The 21,187-nt window shown below is 47.5% G+C and overlaps 2 protein-coding genes across 9 annotated transcripts in view; both read right to left on the bottom strand.

The window, feature by feature from the left end:
• Positions 1 to 269, bottom strand: part of RPS8 (ribosomal protein S8) — a 2,592-nt gene extending 2,323 nt beyond the window's left edge. Inside the window, exon 1 of the mRNA XM_005881243.2 lies at positions 159 to 269. Within this exon, the coding sequence (XP_005881305.1) occupies positions 159 to 162 (4 nt within the window). The 5' untranslated portion in view covers positions 163 to 269. The remainder of the gene's footprint in view (positions 1 to 158) is intronic.
• A 4,208-nt stretch (positions 270 to 4,477) lies between these two features.
• KIF2C (kinesin family member 2C) overlaps positions 4,478 to 21,187 on the bottom strand; it is a 32,649-nt gene continuing 15,939 nt past the window's right edge. For 4 of the 8 annotated variants that reach the window (XM_014529233.1, XM_014529234.1, XM_014529240.1 and 1 more), the window contains 17 exons: positions 20,114 to 20,236; positions 17,499 to 17,621; positions 16,632 to 16,732; positions 15,929 to 16,024; positions 15,524 to 15,578; positions 15,275 to 15,437; positions 13,278 to 13,368; positions 12,950 to 13,013; positions 12,781 to 12,872; positions 10,945 to 11,087; positions 10,031 to 10,235; positions 9,824 to 9,934; positions 8,925 to 8,992; positions 8,472 to 8,577; positions 8,272 to 8,385; positions 6,206 to 6,329; positions 5,519 to 6,080 (listed from right to left, as the gene is read on the bottom strand). In XM_014529233.1, the coding sequence (XP_014384719.1) occupies positions 5,998 to 6,080; positions 6,206 to 6,329; positions 8,272 to 8,385; positions 8,472 to 8,577; positions 8,925 to 8,992; positions 9,824 to 9,934; positions 10,031 to 10,235; positions 10,945 to 11,087; positions 12,781 to 12,872; positions 12,950 to 13,013; positions 13,278 to 13,368; positions 15,275 to 15,437; positions 15,524 to 15,578; positions 15,929 to 16,024; positions 16,632 to 16,732; positions 17,499 to 17,621; positions 20,114 to 20,236 (1,862 nt within the window). In that variant the 3' untranslated portion in view covers positions 5,519 to 5,997. The other 4 variants (XM_014529237.1, XM_014529241.1, XM_014529239.1 and 1 more) reach the window with 3 other exon arrangements.

The raw sequence follows: 21,187 nt of genomic DNA, 5'->3' as shown, positions 1-21,187 counted from the left end.
AGCGCTGGCCTCGGCGGCACAGACCTGAGCACAAACTTCCTCATGGCTGGTCGTTGCCGAGGGTCAGCGCGCCCACCCTCCTAGCTTGGCTGCGAGGCAGGATGGCGCCGGATTGAACGCGCTCCTCTACCGCAGCCCTTAACACAAGCAACACTCACCCATGGCTCGGCGCCGGTACGAAAGAGAAAACGCAAAGAATCACGGTCCGGTTTGTAAAACGTAGTCCCGCCCTAAAACGTAGAAAGTAGCCGGCAGTTACGACGGTTTTGCGACCGCGTCCTACGTACCCCGCAGTTACCACGTGTCTGCGACCGCCCGAGACCTTCCTCCTAAAAGGGGAAAGTGGGCTCTGAAGCTCTGGGGAGGGGGCTGGGGCGGGGATTATGGAGGGCCTGGGGCTACGTTTTACAAACCGGACCGTGATTCTTTGCGTTTTTGGGGAGGAGGCTGGGCCGAGCCATGGGTGAGTGTTGCTTGTGTTAAGGGCTGCGGTAGAGGAGCGCGTTCAATCCGGCGCCATCCTGCCTCGCAGCCAAGCTAGGAGGGTGGGCGCGCTGACCCTGGCTCCGGGGAGGGGCCGCTGGGGAGTGGATTGGGGAGGGGCGCTGGGGAGGGGCTCCGGGGAAGGGAGTCTCGTGGCTCGGCGAGCTGTGAGCTTTGGCTGAGGTTGACGGCCGAGGGGGCGTGGGGAGTAGCCTGGCCGCTTGCCCTTTGAGAAGATGCATTTCGAAGCTTTTGCAGTGGCCCAGGATGAGCGATGTGGGGCGTTGGAAAAGGGTGAAAGGCAGTAGAGATGGAAAGGAGGGATGAGCTTGGGTTTTGTTCTGAAGGGTTTGGGGAGAAATTGGATGTTGGGGTTTAGGGAGAGGGAGGTGTGTCAAGGATTTTCAATAATTCACTTGACCAACTGGATGAGTATTGGTACTATTTTTGTTGAAGTGGAGTAGGCTTAGGTAGGAGCTTGGTGACTCATGTAAGTGGGAATGGCAGTGTTGAGGCCTGAGACAGGCCACCCCAAAATATCACATAATGGCATATTGGTTAATTAGGTACTTGAGAAACAGAAGGGCACCTGACTTTCCATTGTCTCCTTACATGCAGAAAATAAATCCCCCATGTGAAAGTGTCCTCCCTGCACATGAAAGACACACCTTATTTAGTTTTTAGTATGTTTTATTGATTTCAGAGAGAGAGAGAAACATCAATGATAGAGAATCATTGATCGGCTGCCTCCTGCTGGCCCCCACTGGGGATTGAACCCATAACCCAGGCACCTGCCCTGACTGGGAATCAACCGTGACCTCCTGGTTCATGGGCGGACACTGAGCCACACCAGCTGGGAGAGAAACCCCTTACTGATAATAGTTAAGTAGTTCAGGGCTGACCAGTCTGTAGAAACAAGCATTAGCCTTTACTAATTTACTACTCAAGCCCAAACCTTGCTTAGATTTCTTATGAGCACTGACTTTCTTTGTCCTGTTAGTTTCTCACAAATTTATTGTCTAAAAAATATTAATAGATGCCTGGTTTGATAATTTACTAAAGCCTCATTTTATTATCTGACCACCATATTGTGATTCTTCCATGTACACATGTAAATGGATTTTTTTCTGTTAATCCAGTGTTATGTCAATTTTACTCTTGTTACTAGTCCAGCCATAAGAACTAAAAGTAAAAGGGAATTCTCCCTCTCCCTGACAACAGGCAGCTGAATGTTCATGTCTGGTCATCCCTATGGAAGAGATCTGGACAGAAGATGTTCTTTTGGGAACCATTGGTATATAAATGGTAATTAATGCTGCCAGAATGAATATAGTAATCTAGGGAGACAGCATAAGGCAAACTTTTCTTGTAAAAGGTAAGTAAATACTTTAGGCTTTGTGGGCTATAGTTTCTGTGTCAGCTTTGCTGTTGTAGTGTGAAGGCAGCCATAGACAAAGGTAGACAAATGGTCATGGCTGTGTGCCAATAAAACTTTATGGATACTGGGATTCATTTGTTATGAATACTATGCTTTTGAATTTTTTTTCAAACACAAACAAAAACCACTAAGCTCTTGGGCCCCATCAGTACACAGTAGTGTGCCAACCTCTGGTATAAAGAAGTAGAAGAAGAGGGCCTAGGTTCAAGGCTTGAGGAATGGCAACATTTAAGGCCAGGTAGAGAAAAGAGATTTGCAAGGGAGCCAGAAGGAGCAATTAGAGTGACAGCACTGGGTGAGGGTCATGTCATGGTCTCATGCTACTATGATGTCTAGTTAAAAGGAAGACTAAAGAGTGATTATTGGATTGTTGAGTGGCATTAGCAAGAGCAATTTCTGTGCAATGAAGTGGACAAAACTTGATTAGTTTTTCCAAAAACTTGAAACAAGGGGAAATTTAAAAAATACAATATATGTAGATAATTGTTTTTAGAAGTTTGAAGGGGTGTGACTGAAGAGGACACAGAGCAGAGGGCAGTTTTGTTTTTTTAAGGAATAAACTGCTTGATTTATAGGCCCTTTTATAGTTGGCTCCATATTATCTCATTCATTGGAAGGGATTCTCTCAACGTTAGCCCTTTCTTCTGTATCTTCAATCTCATACTGGCTTCCAGCACATTCAGAATAAAATCTATTTTTTTCCCCTTTGGTGTGTGTGGGGTGTGTATGTGTCACCCATGAAATGAGTTTGGCCCTGCATGGTCAGTGGAGAGGTGTCTTAGACAAACTGTGGGCCCTGGGGTGAAAGGGTGTCATGGCCTAAAGCCTGGTTTTGAGGATCTAACAGCTTCAATGCAGTGCTCCCATGTTGTGGATTTTCCTGTTCTGAGTCCCTTTGTGGGGACTACAGCACCCCTAAACAGGCCTTGAGGGGAGGCTTCCAGAAACGTCCCAGGCTAGATAAATGTTTTGGGTGTGGGCTGTGTGCGCCATGGTGGGTGTGACTGTCTAGGGCCCTGGGATTGGAGAGTTGGTGACATTCCTTGCCCATGACCCTGTAGAATAAAATCTAAATTTCTTACCAGGAACTGGAAGACCCAGGAATAGGGGCTGTGTAATTTCATGTCATCCTGGAGAGAGCCTCTCTTCTGCTTCCCTTAATACCCTCTCCTGGACACTACTCCATTTGCTTTGAGACCATCTGTGATCATATTATGGCTTTGGCCCTTTTTTTCATTAGTTACCTTGAAAAATTATCTCCTGCCTGATTGGTGTGGTTCAGTGGTTGAGCACTGACCTATGAACCAGGAGGTCATGGTTCCAATCCAGGTCAGGGCACATGCCCAGGTAGCAGGTTCGGTCCCCAGTGTGAGGCGTGCAGGTGGCAGCGGATCAATGAGTCTTTCTCATCATTGATGTTTCTCTTTCTCTCCCTCTCCCTTCCTCTCTGAATTCAATAAAAATATATTTTAAAAAGTTATCTCCCCAAATAATAACTATCACCCACATTCTTTTTTAAAATATATTTTCTATTTCATATTAAATTTGTAATGAATGTAAATCTTGGGATTAGGAAGCTAATGGCATTTAAGTTGCCAAAGAGGTGGTTTTCTTATTTCACTCTATTATTTTTTAGAAATATATTTTTATTGATTTCAGAGAGGAAGGGAGAGGGAGAGAGAGAGAGAGAAAGATCAATGACGAGAGAAAAAATCATTGACTGGTTGCCTCCTGCATGCCCCCTTCTGGGGGTTGAGCCTGCAACGTGGGCATGTGCCCTTGACCAGAATCAAACCCGGGACCCTTCAGTCCACAGGCCCGTGCTCTATCCCGTGAGCCAAAGTGGCTGGGGCGCTATTATCCACATTCGAATCCTGAGGCAGGTAAATATATATTTATACAGATTTCTCAGCATCCAGTTCCTACAATCTTACTAGTATGTCGTGTGTCATTCATCAGGAAAAAAATCCTCTTTGTCTTCAACCTCTCCTCTAAATTTTGCCTTCTGAATGTTTCCTCTGCTTTCTAACAGAAACCTGATTATCTCAGAATACTTTTTCTGGTCAACCTTTCTCAAGTGGAAGATGACTACACTCTGGTTCTCTAGATGGGAGGGAGGTGTGCTCCATGGTCTTTGCCAATTTTAGGCCATCCTTACTCTATCTTCTCTAAAAACCACAAATTTGAATTTTATGCTATAAGACTTTAACATTCACAACCCCTCTTTACTGCAGTTATCCATAAATGCTGGTTCTTACCAACTTATGCCTGGAAGATTTTAAATCCTGACTCACTGATACCTTCTCTAGTACTACTCCTATCATTTTGTGGGTGCCTACACATGAGCAACACAGATGCCTGAGGCAGCATTACTAGTTGGAGCTAATAAGAGGCTGACCAAAAACCCCACAAACCCCAAAACCCACTTACAAGGAAAAACAGTGCAATGAAGGGATTTGAAAAACTTACATATTCCTGGGAAGTTAGAAGGCCATGCGCATATGCAGGGCTGAGTGTATGCCAAGCCAGGTAAGACCTGAAAAGACCCTAATATCAGTGAGATATGGCTGACCTTGCTCTGCACAAACAGGAATTAAAAGCTATGTACCATTGTGGCCCATGTATCTAAATGGTAAGAGCATTGGCCCAGGAACCTAAGGGTCATGAGTTCGATTCCTGGTCAAGGGCATGTACCTGGGTTGCAGATTCAACCCCTGCCCTTAGTCAAGACTGATGGCAGGAGGCAACCAATCTATGTGTCTCTCTTACACTGATGTTTCTCTCTCTCTTCCTCCCTCCCTCTCTTTCACGCTCTAAAAATCAATGGAAAAAAATATCCTTGGGTGAGGATTAACAACAAAAAAAGCTATACATCATGCCTTGGCCTGTGTAGCTCAGTTGGTTGAGCATCATCCGTCCCATGCACTGAAAGGTTGTTGGTTTGATTACTGTTCAGGGCACATGCCCAGGCTGTAGATTCAGTTCCCAGTCGGGTGTGTACAGGAGGCAACTGATCAATGTTTCTCTCTCTCTTTTTCTCTCTTTCTCTCCCTTCCTCCCTCTCTCTCCCTTCCTCTCTCTTTCTCTCTCTAAAACTCAATAAAAAACATTCTTAAAAAAGGAAAAAACACTATATACCATAAGCAAGTGGGATTTATCCCAGATTTGCAAGGTTGGTTTCACATTTGAAAATAAATTAATATACTATATTGATGGAATAAAGGGGAAAACACAGAAAAAAATCGACAAAACTTAATACACTTTCATGATAAAAATACTCTACAAACTAGAAACAGAAGTGACTTCCTCCACCTGATAAAGGCCATCTACAAAACTCCACAGCTTATATTATCCTTAATGATCAGAAATAAAACAAGGATGTCCACCCTGGCCACTTCTATTCAAAAATGTATTGGGGCCCAACCAGTGTGGCTCAGTGGTTGAGTATCAACATATGAACCAGGTCATCTGCAGGTGTGGATTTGGTCTCCCAGGTAGAGGACAGAATCAGCACTGCCCAGAGTTGCAGTAGTGTCCTTAGTCCCAGAAGGTTCAGACACACTCCAGGCCCTTCACACATGCCACACAACAGGCTGATTTTTTTCCTCTTTCTTTATTGTTAGACACAATGTGTAACCACAAAACAAAAAACAACAGGGATCCTCTTAGACCTTAAAACAGCAAAGCAAGGAACGAAGAGGTTTAAAAGTATAAGACACTTTAGTGCCCAGACCAAGGATGGCAGGTCACAGCCGCCAGCAGCCAGTCCACGTAGGCAGAATGCTGACCAAGAGAAAGCTCTATGCCAACGAGCCTTCCCCTCTTGGAAATAAGGGCCACACAGGATAGTTAAAAGTTCCCTCTTCTCATCCTTGCTCCCTTCAGGACTACAATGGAGGAAGGAAAGTAGCGTCCCATGTCACTCTGATCTCCCCAGCTGCCCTGGCTCTGATGCCCCAATACTTGGCATTTACCAAAGCCTGTCTGAGCTCAGAACCAGGTGCCCACAGTTCACTGGGGAGAAGTGGGGTGGTGAAAAGGCTGGGTGTGACACCAAATATCTTTATTTGCAGTCGTCACTGGGGCCGTTTCTTGCTGCTTATTTGTTTGCTGGCCTGTTCTTCCATCTGCATGGCCAAGCGTAAGGCCTTGATGTCATCTGGAAGGAAGGAGAGGTGGTACACTAAGGGTTAGAGGGTGTCTCAGAGGTCCCACTCCCTCAGGGCAGAGCTGCCATCACCTGCAAAGACCCCACCCTGCAGCTCCCCATCCAGCTGCACCCACCTTGCAGGGCTGAGAAGTGCTTGGCTTGCTGGGCCAGGGCAGACTCTGTCTTGTTCACAAAGGTCTCCAGGTCGTAGTCGGGCTGCTCCGTCATCTCGGAGAGCTCAAGCCAGCTTGGCACTTGCTGCAATGACACAGGGAGCACCTTGCCGGTTCAAACAATGACCAAACCAACTTAGCAAATCATTCCTAACTGCAATGCAGATGGCCATTCCTCCAGATGGCCCACACCCTGCCTCCTGACCCTCCTGCACAAGTCCCCAGACTCAATTCTTCCTCTTCCATGTCCCAAACTTGTCCCTGTCCCTTATACCAAATGAATGTTATCATTTGTCTTGATGCTCAAGCCAGAAATCTGAACAACTTTACTTTCACCCTGCTTGTCCCCAAATCCTACCAAGTCCACCCTTTAATGGTTCTTGAATCTCATGGCCATTGCCACACTCAGTCTAGGCACCAACGTCTTTTTCCAACAATCTCCTAATGGCTCTCAACTCCTAAGTGCCTCTACTCACTGCCCCCATGTTCGCAAACCAGGCTTCACACGGTGGGTACAGTGATGTACCCAAAGCTCTGATATGACCTTGGCACCACTCTGTGAAACTCCCTTCAGAGGCATACACTGCCCTCCTAACGAAATCTAGGCCTCGGGTCTGAACCATAAGGCCCTTTAGCATCAAGTCCCTGCTGACCTATCCACAGCTTAATTTCCCTTCATCATCAGCTCACACCTTTTGCTCTGACCAGAGCAAACTTCTCATTCTTCATGAAAGTACCATGTCCTTTTAAACATTTGTACCCCTGAGTACTTGAGGGAGGGAGGCCATGCCTAAGCAATGATCTTTCACGTTCCCTCTTCTGTTCCAAGGCCCTCAAGCTCTTCCTTCCTGCTCTGCACCGAGGGCCCCGTTATGGTGCACTTTCGGGCCTCTCCCCTCCACCTGCTCTTCCACAGTAGGCGTCATGGCAGTGCTAGTACCTGTCACTTACTAAACACTGACCACATGCTGGGCACTGCTGAGTGCTTTCTTTTTTTAAAATATATTTTTGATTTCAGAGAGGAAGAGAGAGATAGAGATAGAAACATCAGTGATGAGAATCATTGATTGGCTGCCTCCTGCACGCCCCCTATTGGGGATCAAGGCTACAACCCAGCATGTGCCTTGATATTTGGTGTCACACCCATAGGTCGACACTCAACCACTGAGCCATGCCAGCCAGGCTGCTGAGCACTATAAAAGCACATTAGCCTTAGCAAATTTGGCTCAGTGAATACAGCGCCGACCCGCAGACTAAAGGGTCCCTGGTTCGATTCCAGTCAAGAGCAGGTACCTCTGTTGCAGGCTCAATCCCCAGATCCCCAACCCTGGTTGGGGCACAGGTGGGAGGCAACCAATGGATATATCTCTCTCACATCGATGTTTCTTTCTGTCTCTCCCCGTCTCTCTCACATCGATGTTTCTTTCTCTGTGTCTCTCCTCCCCTCTCTAAAAGTCAATGAAAAATATCCTTGGGTGAGGATTAAAAATAAATAAATGCACATCATTTAACCCTCAGACAAAACCATCCTGTCTTAGCCATCTTAAGGATGAAGAAACTGAGGCTAAATGACTTTCACAAGGAAATCACTTATAAATAAAATAATCAGGGCTGAACAAGTCTTGCTTCAGGGCCTACTATCCATACTTTATCTTTTTGGTCCTTGGTCGCAGCACAGGAGCTGGCATACAGAAAGTACTCACCAAACATTCACTGAATAACAAGGTCCCTGCATATCAACCACCCTCCAAAACCCCCAATTAGGAGCATGGTGGAGAGAGACTAGCTCCGGCTAGGATGGAGGAAAGCTTGTGTGCCAGGCTAAGGAAGAGGGTGTGGTATTAGCTGACCTAGAAGAATGGATGAGTGAATAGGTAAAGAATTAAGGAATGCTAGGGTGGAGGGCTGCCTCTTGCCATGCCAACCTGAAGACCTGTGGAAGCAAAGCCCAGGTCACATTCAGGCAATGGTGCTGAGCACAGCGGCGGGCCTGTGCTGGGGTGGATATGCCAGCGCCAGCTGCCCACCTGGACAATCTCCTTGAGCTCTTCAATGGCCCTCTCCTCCAGCTCCCTGATCTGAGTCATGGCTTCATTAAAGCTGGACATCTGGGAAGACAGTTCCTCTTCTTCCTTGGAAAGCTAAAAGGAGACACACAAGAGTATGGCCCAGTTCCCATCTCAGCAGGCCATATTTCTGTCTTGCTAGGCCCCACCCTGCCCCTTACGTTGCTTGTGATCAGAGACTCCTGAGAGTTGGCTTCTGTCTCTTCTGTTTCCATTTGAATTGGCTGCTCCCCACTGGGCCCGCTGTGGGGGCTCAGCTCCTTGACCCTGAGGAAACAAGAAGGTTTCTGATCCCATAGCAACCTTGTTGGCACTCACAAGAGTGCTGTACCACTTAAGACCACCAGCCTTGAGGCTTCAAGGGGATGGAGCAGCAGCTTTGCCTCTGGCCTAGGAAAAGACCCTCATGCATGCTGACTCCCTACAAGGCCTGGAGGGGATTGGGACAGACCTTCCAGCGTCCTGTCAGAATTCCCGAACCTCAGGTTCACTGAATCATGGAAGAGTAAACAGTAAACACTGAGTCCCAGAGCCTCCTCCCTCTTCCATCACTGCCATTCCCTTCTCTTCTCCCACATCCTGCTCCCATCCCACAGGGCCATAGGTACTGGTACCTGTCTGCATATCTTAGTGTATTTAAAGTATATTCACAGGAGCTTATGCCTGGTGAGATCATGGCAATCTGCAAAAGAAGGCATGGATGGTTAAAGGTTGAGGATCATGGGGTATGGGGTATGGGGTATGGGAGAGAGGTCGAGGATCATGGGGAAAGGCTGCCAGGAGGAGTTTTTCTCCAAACTACTGGACCCTCATGGTACTGGGGGAGAGCTCATTAAGCACCTATTCACCAGGCAACTGGCTCCACTGCAAATTAAAGCTCCTTAAAAAGTTGGTTCCGTGCCTTTAAAGGCACATCTTGTGACCCCCTCCTTCTTTATCTCTTCACTGACCCATTCCTCACACTGAGGTCACACCTGAAGGCTCTGTGGCTCCTACTGGAGCCCTCACTTCATCCAGGCTCAGGAGTGCCTCAGGGAGAAGGCGTTAGAGCTTAATCTGAAATCCCCATCTTCCCTGCAGACATGGGAGAGGATGTTCATGGAGGGGAGCAGACCCTAGCTAGAAGGGCTTGTGGGTAAAATAAGGAAGGGATAAAAAGCCATTCAAGGCCATAGCCCTTCCCGTATTCTAGGCTGGAAGCCAAGGAATACGAGGGAGGTCACAGAAGCCAGGATGCCTCTCTCCTGCTTCCCCAAAGGTCCTCCTTCTGAATTCTAGAGCCTCCTTTCCACCGGGTAAGGGAGGAATGACCTCCCCCAAACCCAGAGCTGCGGGGATATACGGAGTACCTCCTTTCCTCCCCTGGGTAGGCAAAGAGGAGTCTGGAACGGAAAGGCAGGGATGAAGCTCAGTTAAGTTAGAGTCTGGAAACCCAGACAGCCAAGGGCACGGGCCTCCTGCCCAGGATAGGCCTAGATGATGTCCTGCACCACCTCCACAGCGCCCTACTCACCATACAGGTCCTTGAGTTCTCCCCGATGAAGGAGTCCCGTAGCACCTGTGTCAGCTTGCTCTCGCGGAAAGGGGTGTGAGCCTTGTTCTGTCCCAGGGCCCTGATGCACTCCTGTGGGGCACCAAGTGCAACTGAGGCCCTTTCCTTAATCTCCGCTGCCCACTTCCTGCCCCACCAGCAGTCCCACCTCTACCTAGCCCCTGCTACCTTCAGAGCCAGGAGACTTTTGTTGATTTCTGCGCCTTCCATGCGGGTCTGCCGGTCAGCACTGGAAGTGTCTGCACCTCGTTCGTTCCCTGCCAGATCCACCAAAGAGAACTTGCCATGCACTCTCCCTTTGGCTTTAAGGAGAATCTGGAAGCAGGCATGAGAGCGGGAAGAGTTGGAGTTGGCAAATGTCTGCCCAGAGGTCCTATGGTAAAGGAGGCAAAGAAAGGCTATGAGCTTCTGAAGTCACCAGCCACCCCCTTCCACAGCAGTGAATTCTCTGGTAAGAGAGGGACACAGGTCAGGACTGTAAAAAGTCCTATGTCTTCGTCCCAGATTTCTGTTCTGCCTTCCCTGGGCAGAAGCCCTCCCTCCAGCAGAGGAGCTGGTAAGTTTTCCTGGCAGCCACAGTATTGGGTTCTATGCTAGGGGCATGGCCAGACCCGGGGGCCCATAAGGACACGGAGAAAGATGAGCTATCTCTGTTGCAGGGCACACAGGGAAGGAGGGTTGTCATGAACCACTTGCCAAAACGTGAGGGCCCTGCAGCGAGAGGGCAGCTCGTTCCCTGAGCCTCCAATGCACCAGCCTAGGGCCTGGAAGAGCACTTCCCCACAGGAGCTATGGCTCCAGCACTGTCAGCCTAGAACAGACCCAGAGCTGCCGTCTCCCATCACAAAGGGAGGGATCAGTGAAGAGAAACCCAGCCAAGAAAGGAAGCCTGCCCTGGTTAGATTTAAGACACTTTGAGTTGCTCCTGATGAGCCTGTTAGAGACCTCTTACCACAGGGGCCTTCACCGTCCTCCCCAAGCCAGGGAGAGCGGGGCTCTGTGGAACCAGATGGGATCAGAGCTAGTCTGTCACCTGAACTGGGCATGAGAAAGTAGCCCCTTCCCCTCACCAGAATTCTGACCTGCAGGCACTGCCTATGTCGATCATCTTGATGACATCGTCAGCACAGTTAACCAGGTGCTCCTGCAGCCCCAGCACCTGCACCTGCTGCTTTCCATCCTCCAGCACGCGCAGCTTGGCCTTCTTGTTCAGCAAATCGAACAGCTGTGTCGGGCAGGGGAACAAGGCTAAGGCCATCAGGCACTGGGCACCCCACCTGACGCCTCCCTCCTTCAGGGCCTATCCCAGCTTAGACAAGGGCAGGCAGCAGGAAGGGAAGACAGAACTTGAGCTGGGCAGACTAGCAGAGGGTGTGGGTTCTGAACTGGGCTGCCTCAGCTTGATGTGATTCTAATACTTCACTAGCTGTGTGAACTGGGTCAGTACTTAACCACCTACACAACAGTGACGGTAACACGTCCTTGTAGGGTTTTTGTGATTAATAAGTGAATTAAAACAAGTAAAGTGCTTAGAACATAATGTCATATTAATAATCAACATTAGCAGCCCTGCCTGGCCAGTAACTCAGTTGGTTAGTCTCATCTCTACACGGCAAGGTTGCAGGCTCAATCCCTGCCAGATCTACCAAAGAGAGACATACAAGAATCACCCTGCCTTGGCTGGTGTGGCTCAGTTGGTGGGAGTGTTGTCCCATGCACCACAGGGTTTCAGGTTCGATCCCTGGTTGGGAACATACCCAGGTTGCAGGTTCGCTCTCTGGTAGGGATGTGTGCGGGAGGCAACTGATAGATGTTTCTCACATCGATATTTCTCTCTCTCCCTCCTTCCTCTTTCTCTAAAATCATTGGGGACATATCCTTGGGTGGGAGGATTAAAAAAAAAAAAGAAAGAACTGCCCAGCCGGTGTGGCTTAGTATTTGAGCATTGACCCGGGAACCAGCAGGTAACAGTTCGATTCCAGGTCAGGGCACATGCCTGGGTTGCAGATCGATCCCCAGTAGGGGGGCGTGCAGGAGGCAGCCAATCAATGATTCTCTCTCATCACTGATATCTCTATGTCTCTCTCTCTTTCCCTTCCTCTATCTGAAATAAAAACATATTTTAAAAAAAGAATCAAGCAAATGAATGCATAAATAAGTGGAACAACAAATTGATGTTTCTCTCTCTCCCTCTAAAATCAACAAATAATTTTTAAGTATTAAAAAAAAATCAACATAGCCATTATTATCTAGATCCTGCTCTAAGGAAAGCAACTCTGCAAAAATGAAGAGAGTTGTATGTGTGAGTGTTTATTCATGTATACACACAGAGATGGGGGTTGGGAGGAAGAGAGGATGAATATGAGAACAAATATGGGTGATCAAAGGAAAAAGAGTTATGAAGGAGGTGGGTCGAGGGTGCACAGGGCACACTCAAGGCAGACCTCCCATCTGAGAGGAACCCTGCAGAGTATTCTTGCCATACTTGTTGACTCTTTTTTTTTTTTTAAAGCCCGATTACAGCTTTTTTTTTTTAAGTTTTTTTTTTTTTAATATTTCAGAGAGGAAGGGAGGAGATAGAAACATCAATGATGAAATGATGAGAGAGAATCATTGATCAGCTGCTTCCTGCACGCCCCACACTGGGGATCGAGCCCGCAACCCAGGCATGTGCCCTTGACCGGAATCAAACCCGGGACCCCTCAGTCCGCAGGCCAACACTCTGACCCATTGAGCCAAACCAGCTAGGGCACTTGTTGATTCTTGAGTACCATCCCACCATCAGACGAAACCCCCCATATGTCAGGGCAGAGCTTCACAGTCCATAGATTGTTTGGCTTCTACCATTTCTAGCCAACCGCAGGTTTTTGAGAGTTCAGGGCCCCCAACAGTATAAACAGGGTCTCCTTGTCAGCTACCTTCCCATTATAGATCTCAAAGAACGTCACATAGACTTCCAGGCCCAGGTTCCGGTAGCGGGGCTGATTCTTCATGAGGAAGACATCCTGGGCTATGGGAAAGAGCATGGATTAAGTAAGCAACCTGCTTTCTGTGCCCAACCCCACGGCGGCAGAAGACACTACTCACAGGCCATCGCATAGATTCCTTTGGATGCATTCTGGGCTTTCCCAGAGAGGCCTCCGCCCATAGTCTGCAAAAGGAAGGGACAGAAGACTTGGTAAAGGGCCCTTGGCCGAGGCTAGAGCACTACCGGCTCCATCACCCCAGTGGGCCACACCAAAGTTGGGAGGCTGGACCTGTTAAGGCACCTCTCTGCACCTGGCACAACAAGCGTTATCTGATGATGGAGCACCTACACTGAGTGGATTTTCTACACGAAAATCACTGTCTTCCTTTTTAGGGACCCAGTGCAGCTCATGGGCACACTCACACCCTGCCATGCTTGAATACTCACATGTGTCTTGCCACTTCCCGTCTGGCCATATGCAAAACAGGTCGCTTTTCCGCCTTGGAAAATTGTGTGTACCAGTGGCCTTGCTGTGAACCTAGGAGAAGGGATACGGAAGAGTGTATTATCTCTGACCAAAGTGTGTACCCTGGAACATGATCCTGCTGCCCTTCCACTGCGGAACCTCTGGGCCCTCCATTCCTCCTTCCAAGCACTAGTACTCCTCTCCTGCAATGGGGTCCCACCTGACTCAGCCCTCTTACAAATCTGAAATTCTCCTAGCCGGCTGGAGGGAGGTGGGGGCTGGACTGACTTGCTACGAGCAAGTGGATGGCCCATCCTCTAACTGAGCCACCAGCCGCTCCCGACTCTGAAGGCATAGACAAAAGCCTGAACTTAGCAGCTGACATCCAGCATAAGATACACTACAAAGATCAAAGGAAACCCTCTAAAGTAGGAGCCCAAAATGTTGTAGTCTTTGTGGCCATGTAGATATGTCACATTAAAAAACAACAATCTTGCCCTAACCAGTATGGCTCAGCGGATAGAGCGTTGGCCTGTGGACTCAAGGGTCCCAGGTTCAATTCTGGTCAAGGGCATGTACCTTGGTTGCGGGCACATCCCCAGTAGGGGGCGTGCAAGAGGCAGCTGATCGAGGTTTCTCTCTCATCGATGTTTCTAACTCTCTATCCCTCTCCCCTCCTCTCTGTAAAAAAAAATCAATAAAAAAACACACACAAAAAAACAACAATCTTTAAAAACATAAAAAACATTCTTGGTTTTAGAGCCATATAAAAAGGGACTGTGAACCCAATTTGGCCCAAGTTTGTCAACTTCTAGTTTGGAGCAGTGTTGTCCAATAGAACTTCTGTGCTGATGGAAATGTTCTATATCTGTGCTGTCCAGTAGTAGCCACTTCCACATGGGACTGGTGAAGCACCTGAAATGTGGCTTATGTGACTGAATAACTTAATTTTTAATTTCATTTAACTTTTAATAAACAGCTATATGAGGCTGTGGGTGCTTTATAGACAGAGCAGTCCTAGAGTTTGCTGAGTCTGCAAAGCCCAGTCGGTAACAGGGTGGCTGCACAAGATACTGGAAGAATCCCTGAAGCCTGCCCAGCCTCAGAGAATGCAATGGGTAACACCTCACTTCTGATCCACTGCTAATGCTGCAAAATGGCATATGGCAGCCCAGGAACCAGAACCAGAATTAGAACCAGAGCCAGAGCCAGAGCCAGCTCTATGTGAGCTGATCCAAAGAAAACATGGCCTCACCTCTTTTTGTTGAAAACCCCACCTTCCTATGTCCAAATCTGCCAACCTGCCTGACCCACATCCTCTGCTCTTTCCCATTACAATGGAGTGTCCCTGTTCCATCACAGGCCACCCGTTCGCCTTCTGCTTGTTGTCTGAGTCACCTTCCTTCAGACTTCTCTCCTGCAGTCCCCACTCCCTTTTCTTCTGGTGGATCATCTCCATTGACATGCAAATGTACTCTGTGTCTCCCATCTTTTTTTTTTCTTTCAGATTCTATATTATTTTTTCCCTTTATTGATTAAGATATTACAAATGTGTCCTTATCCCCCCAATGTCCTCTCATCCCCCCAATTCTGCCCTCATAAAAATATCCTTGGTGCCCAGCAGGCGAGGCTCAGTGGTTGAGCACTGACCTATAAACCAGGTCACAGTTCAATTCCCGGTCAGGGCACATGCCTGGGTTGCGGGCTCGCTCGATCCCAGTGTGGGGAGTACAGGAGGCAGCCGATCAATGATTCTCTCTCATCATTGATGTTTCTATCTCTCTCTCCCTCTCCCTTCCTTTCTGAAATCAATAAAAGTACATTAAAAAATAAAATAAAAAAGAAACACGAGAGGAGGCCAGGAAGGGCTTTAGAGTCCAGCATGTCTGTGAGCAGTGTTAGCACAGTGCCTTGCATGGAAAAGATCAAATAGGGTGAGGGGAGGTGGGGGGGTGGTGAGAAGAGGCGAGGGACTAACCTATAGATGACTTCATTTGAAGCTGTTTCATCAAATGCAAAGTCAAAGCAGAACGCCTGGTTCTCCAGATACTTTGTTAAGTCCACTTTTAACTTGGGCTCGTGTACAAAGAGGAGACACTTGCTAGGAACAGAAATCACATCAATTTCTTTCTTGGCCAGTTCTGCAGAAGGAGAGTATTTTCAGGGGATGCTCCCTGGACACAGGCATCCTCTATTACTCCAAAGCCCCTTTCTGACCAGAGTTTACCTTGTTTATTCAGCGGGCGTTTCCTAACACAAACGCATATCCTGTGCTCTTCTATCTTCAAGAGGATGAGAGAAGACAACCAACCAACAGAAGGTTAGGGCAGTATTAAAGAAAGCTTCTCCAGAGCCCCTCCCCTCCAACCCCAGGTCTGGCCCAGTCAGGAGCCAAGATCTAACACTAGGACCCTGCCTCCTCATAGTTACTCAAGAGCACAGAAGGTAAGGTGGGGGTAGAGGGAAGAACAAACGAGACTCTCATCTAGGTCTCACTAACTCCACTCACCAAAGGATCTTAAAAATACCTGCAACGGCGAGGGAAGATTGCTCGATGCTCTCCTTAAAGTTTTGTCTCTTAATTGTAAACCTACTCAGGAAGGAGAGGTAGAAGCCCTTTGGGTTTACTTACAGGATCAGTCATAGTAAGGGGATGACAATCCAAAGTAGCCCGAAATTCTTTAATCATCCGGGCAAATTCCCAGTTTGGAAAGCTGTTGTCATACTCCTGTTTGGGACAAGAGCAAAAAGAAACCGACTGCTAAGATGTAAGTGCTCCTCGACTTCAGTACTAAGGAAAAGCACCATCTCTCCTTGTGCAATTGGTCCATCAGAGTTGACAAAACCCCCACATGATCTCACTTCCTCCCACCCTGACTCTAGGCTGAGAACCCAGGAACAAAGCCCTGGGAAAAGACTGGCAGGGGGGCCTAGGCATGCACTAAACCACTCTAGGAACTGGGGTGAGGGCCACTTAGGAGATCGAAGACTGGGATTCCCCAGAGCAACTAAGGGGAAATGCTCAAAACTAGAACTGCATTGCAGCATCTCCACCACATACACACAACTAGGAGGTTGGGGGAAACAGGCAACTGTGCTCTGTGACAGGCGTGCCCACTGAACAGTCAGCATGAAATAGTCCCCAGGTGAAGGCCCTCAGAAGAATATCTGACTTATTTGTTCTCTGAATCCTGATGAGACACCAGTTAAACTTCCTGGATATCAGAATTGGAGCCTCAGTAATGCTGGGGCCCAACTGTATCTGTGTTGCCGTTAACGCTGCAGTTAAGGATACCTGTCAAAAAACCCATGCCCTAGCTTCCCAAGAAAGATACCTGAGCTCGTTTTGTTCTCATTTCAGAGATCTGGGCCCTCTTCTCTTCTCGTTTGTTCTTCATTTTTTCCATTTCCTTCACAATACATGATTTCCTTCGAACTAGGGGAGGAAAAGCTCATTCTTTTACTTGTCTAGGCCAACGAGCCTGTTCTTCTCCAGCTGCTGTACTGAGTCCTGGGCTTTCCTAGGACTAGGCCTTCTCAAAACCTTTGGACTTAAATCACCATATGCAAGGAGAGGAAGCAGTAGATGTGACTCTTGGGATGGTCAAACTCACAAAGTAAAGATCTACCCATGTGAGTACTCCAGGTCTAACCCAAACTCTCCCCATACCTCTGTGGCATTTTCTCAACCACCAGAGAGGTGAGACCATCACTATTTAGTCTTAATGGTTACTCTAGGCCAGTGGTTCTCAACCTTCTGGCCCTTTAAATACAGTTCCTCATGTTGTGACCCAACCATAAAATTATTTTCGTTGCTACTTCCTAACAGTAATTTTGCTACTGTTATGAATCGTAATGTAAATATCTGATATGCAGGATGGTCTTAGGCGACCCCTGTGAAAGGGTCGTTTGACCCCCAAAGGGGTCGCGACTCACAGGTTGAGAACCGCTGCTCTAGGCTGTTCTTCAGGTGTCAGCCAAGACACTATAGTTTGTGACAACACTTCAATTACATTAGAAGGTTTCTGCCAGCTTAAGGGGACAGGGTCACCCTTGTGCAAAATTGATTCCATGGCCACAGGGAAACATGCCCCCAAGTGACAAGTGCAGTTTGAACTCAGGTGCCAAGGCAGACCAGGTGTGAAACAGAATGAAACTGCCCTGCACTAGGAGTAGGGCAGCAGACAGCTCAGCATGTCTACCTGAGTTCACCGGGTTTGCAGAAGAGCTGCCTCGCATGGAATGGACTTGCTCTTCTACCTCCTCGCTGACCATCGTAAATGGTATTTCAGCCACTGCAGGGCAGGAGTTCCTAGGGGGGCCAGCTGTAAGGAAACAAGAGTCATTGGCGAAGCCGGCAGGCTACTGCAGCTGTACTCAGCTGAGCCCTCATGGCTCATGGACCAGGAGGATGGCTACTGACTGCCAGCTTAGCAAGGGCTCAGGTTCCTACAGTGTGAGCAGAACTTGGGTTTTTGCCTTCATCTCAGCCCACACCCTGAACCGGACCAGTATCTCTGCAGGGGCTGGCTCCTGGGTCAAGAAATCTTGAGTCCCCCACCCAGGCCAGTTTTGCTCGTGGTTAGAGCATTGGCCTATGGACCAAAGGGATGCAGGTTCGATTCCTGGTCAAAAGCACAGGCCTTGGTTACAGGCTCCACCCCAGGCCCTGGTCAGGGTGCATGCAGGAGGCAACCAATCGATATGTCTCTCACATACAAGTTTCTGTCTCTCTCCCTTCCACTCTCTAAAAAAATCAATGGAAAAAACAGCCTCACAAAAAACACACACACACAAAAAAAAGATCAATGGCAAAAAATATCCTCGGGAGAGGATTAAAAATAAAAAAAGGGTGAGTACTCAGTATGGGCTTCACCATGAAGAGAAAAGCCTTTTAAGGCCTGAATTCCTTAGGCTTGACCCAAGCATGGGTTCTTAGGCCAGGCCTTTCTACTCACTGGGAGAAAAGCCAGGTCTTTCTCACTTTTAAAAGCCTTGGAACACATGACATAACCAGTTTGGTTCAGTGGATAGAGCGTCAGCCTGCGGACTCAGGAGTCCCGGATTTGATTCCGGTCAGGGGCATGTACCTTGGTTGCCGGTACATCCCCAGCGGGGAGTGTGCAGGAGGCAGCTGATCAATGTTTCTCTCTCATCGATGTTTCTAACTCTCTATCCTTTTCCCTTCCTCTCTGTAAAAAATCAATAAAATATATTTTTAAAAAAAGCCTTGGAACACAAAAAAAACAAAACAAAAAATCCTTGGAACTCAGGTGGTTAACAGGAACAAAGACTGAAAAGCCAGAAATAATGGAAACATGAGCAAAACTAACCACACTGATTCAACCCTGAAAGGTACAACCCATGACAACTCATTACTTCCCATACTTGGTCATGATCCTTTACCTTCATTTTATAAGAGCTAACTTTGATACATGTAAGATGTAATGGTTGTGTATCTTACAAAATCTTCATCTACTTTATGTATCTAATAAAAGTTGACAATTGCCTGGCCGGTGTGGCTCAGTGGTTGAGCGTTGACCTATGAACCAGGAGGCCTCAGTTCAATTCCCGGTTAGGGCACATGCCTGGGTTGCGGGCTTGATCCCCAGTGTGGGGCGTGCAGGAGGCAGCCGATCAATGATTCTCTCTCATCATTGATGTTTCTCTCTCTCTCTCCCTTTCTCTCTGAAATCAGTAAAAATATGTTTTTTAAAGACAGCTTTAAAATTCCATATGTATAAAATTCAAAAAGAGAAAAAGCTAATTTATGCTATTAGAATTCAGGATTAGTCCTGGCAGTGTGGCTCAGTTGGCTGGGCATTGTCCCATGCTCCAAAAGGTTGCTGATTTGATTTCAGGTCAGGTCACATGCCCAGGTTTCGGGCTCGATCCCTGATAAGGGGCTTGCAGGAGATAACTGGTCGATGTTTCACTCTTACATCAATGTTTCTCCCTCGCTCTCTAAAAATCAATTTAAAAAATCTTAAAAAAATGAAGTCGGGCCCTAGCCAGATTGGCCTGTGGAGAGAGCATCAGTCTGCGTACTAAAGGGTCCTGGGTTCAATTCCAGTCAAGGGCACATGCCTGTGTTTGGGGCTAGATCCCCAGTGGGGGGCATGCAGGAGGCAGCAGATGCATGATTATCTCATCGATGTTTCTATCTCTCTCTCCCTCTTTCTTCCTCTCTGAAATCAATAAAAATACATTAAAAAATAATACCTTAATCAATAAAGAAAGAAAAAAAATTATTTCTCTTTTACAGAGCTCTGTGGCCTTCTGGGGACACAGTACTGATCTGTATTATAAAAAATATTCTCATTAGTTCCTGTATGCCCTGTAACAAAACCTTGATGCAAATAATTTCTAATTAAGAAAATACATATGGATCAAATTTTCATTAAACCAGAGTAAGTAAGTAAGTAAGTAAGTAAGTAAATAAATAAATAAATAAATAAAAAGAAGAAGTCAGGAGTATAGGTTTCACTGGGAGCTTAGGAGCTGGAAGGGTACCTGAGGGGGACTTTTGGGTGCTGGTAATGCTCTGTTTGATCTGGGTGTTAGTTATATGTGTGTGTTCAAGAACTGTATATACTCAATGATATGTTCACTTTTCTGTATATACTGTATATGATGTTTCAAGTAAGGGGGAGAAAAAGATATTTTCCAGATAAGGGAGCTGTGGGGCAGGGACAGAACAATACTAAGTGCTAAGCCAGGGGAGTGTAGGAATCTTAGGATATTCCAGAACAGGTTCAGGCAATGTGTGAGGAGCTGCTCCAGGGCGTCAAACGGGGAGAACAGATTCATTACTCACTGGGAACTAAGAACTGCTTGCGGGAATTGGCACGCACGGGCAGGTCCACCTCCATACCATCCTCCTTAGGGGTGATGTGAACCTCTGAGAGGGTGGACATGCGAGTGGAGCGGCTTCGGAGACCTAAAGAACCGGGGACAATCAGTGTAACATGATATGGAGGGCTGCTCCGGATTCTATACAGGGTGAGATGGGTCTTGACCACCAGGAAAGGAAAAATTAGACAGGCTAAGTACTAGTGACCCCAAAACTCATTTGTTCACATTCTGCAAACCTGAGAGCTCCTAAGGGCAAGGATATCTCCCCCAAGAGCATCTGTCTTGAGCAAATGGAGGGATCTACAGCCAATATGAAGTCATTTCTGGAGAGATAGACCTAATCCTGCACCTACCATTCTACAACGTTCTTCCCATACCTTAAAACAGAATATAAATAACAGTATTCCCACCTGATGGAAGGGAACTTTAAAGTTCAGAGAAATTAAGCAACTTGTCTACTGTCCTTTAATTGTAAGAGTCAGAGCCAGGATGTGAACCCAGGACTGTCAGATTCCAAAGTCTGGGCTTTTCCCACAGCGTCAGGAAGCTTTACAGAGCCAAGCGTGGGCCACACATCAGAAACCCAGGGAATCAGCTACCTTGATTTTCTGGAAGAATGCTTAACTGAGAGAAACAAATGAGTTATATTTGAATTCTTGTCCATTTCTACCCATCTATATAGTTTTCCTATATAAGAGAGAAACAATCTTATCTATCCTATCCTATATAATAAAAAGGTAATATGCAAATTACCCTCATGCCCTCACAAGATGGCTGCCTACAACCAGGCCAGCAGGGGGGTTAGTGAGGGACGACCAAACGACTGAACAAGCAGGCTGCGTGGGATGACCAGACCGGCAGGGGGCTTAGTGAGGGAAGACCAAATGACTGAACAGCAGGCTGCGTGGGGCAATTAGGCCAGCGGGGGGGCAGTTGGAGGCAACCATGCCGGCCAGGGGGGGGCAGTGAGGGGCGACTAGGCTGGTGGGGGGTCAGTTGGGGCGATTAGGCTGATGGGGGGCAGTGAGAGGCGACT

This window comes from Myotis brandtii, unplaced genomic scaffold (assembly GCF_000412655.1).
Source record: "Myotis brandtii unplaced genomic scaffold, ASM41265v1 scaffold674, whole genome shotgun sequence".
Taxonomy (NCBI): Eukaryota; Metazoa; Chordata; class Mammalia; order Chiroptera; family Vespertilionidae; genus Myotis; species Myotis brandtii.
This window is presented reverse-complemented; position numbering and strand designations above follow the sequence as displayed.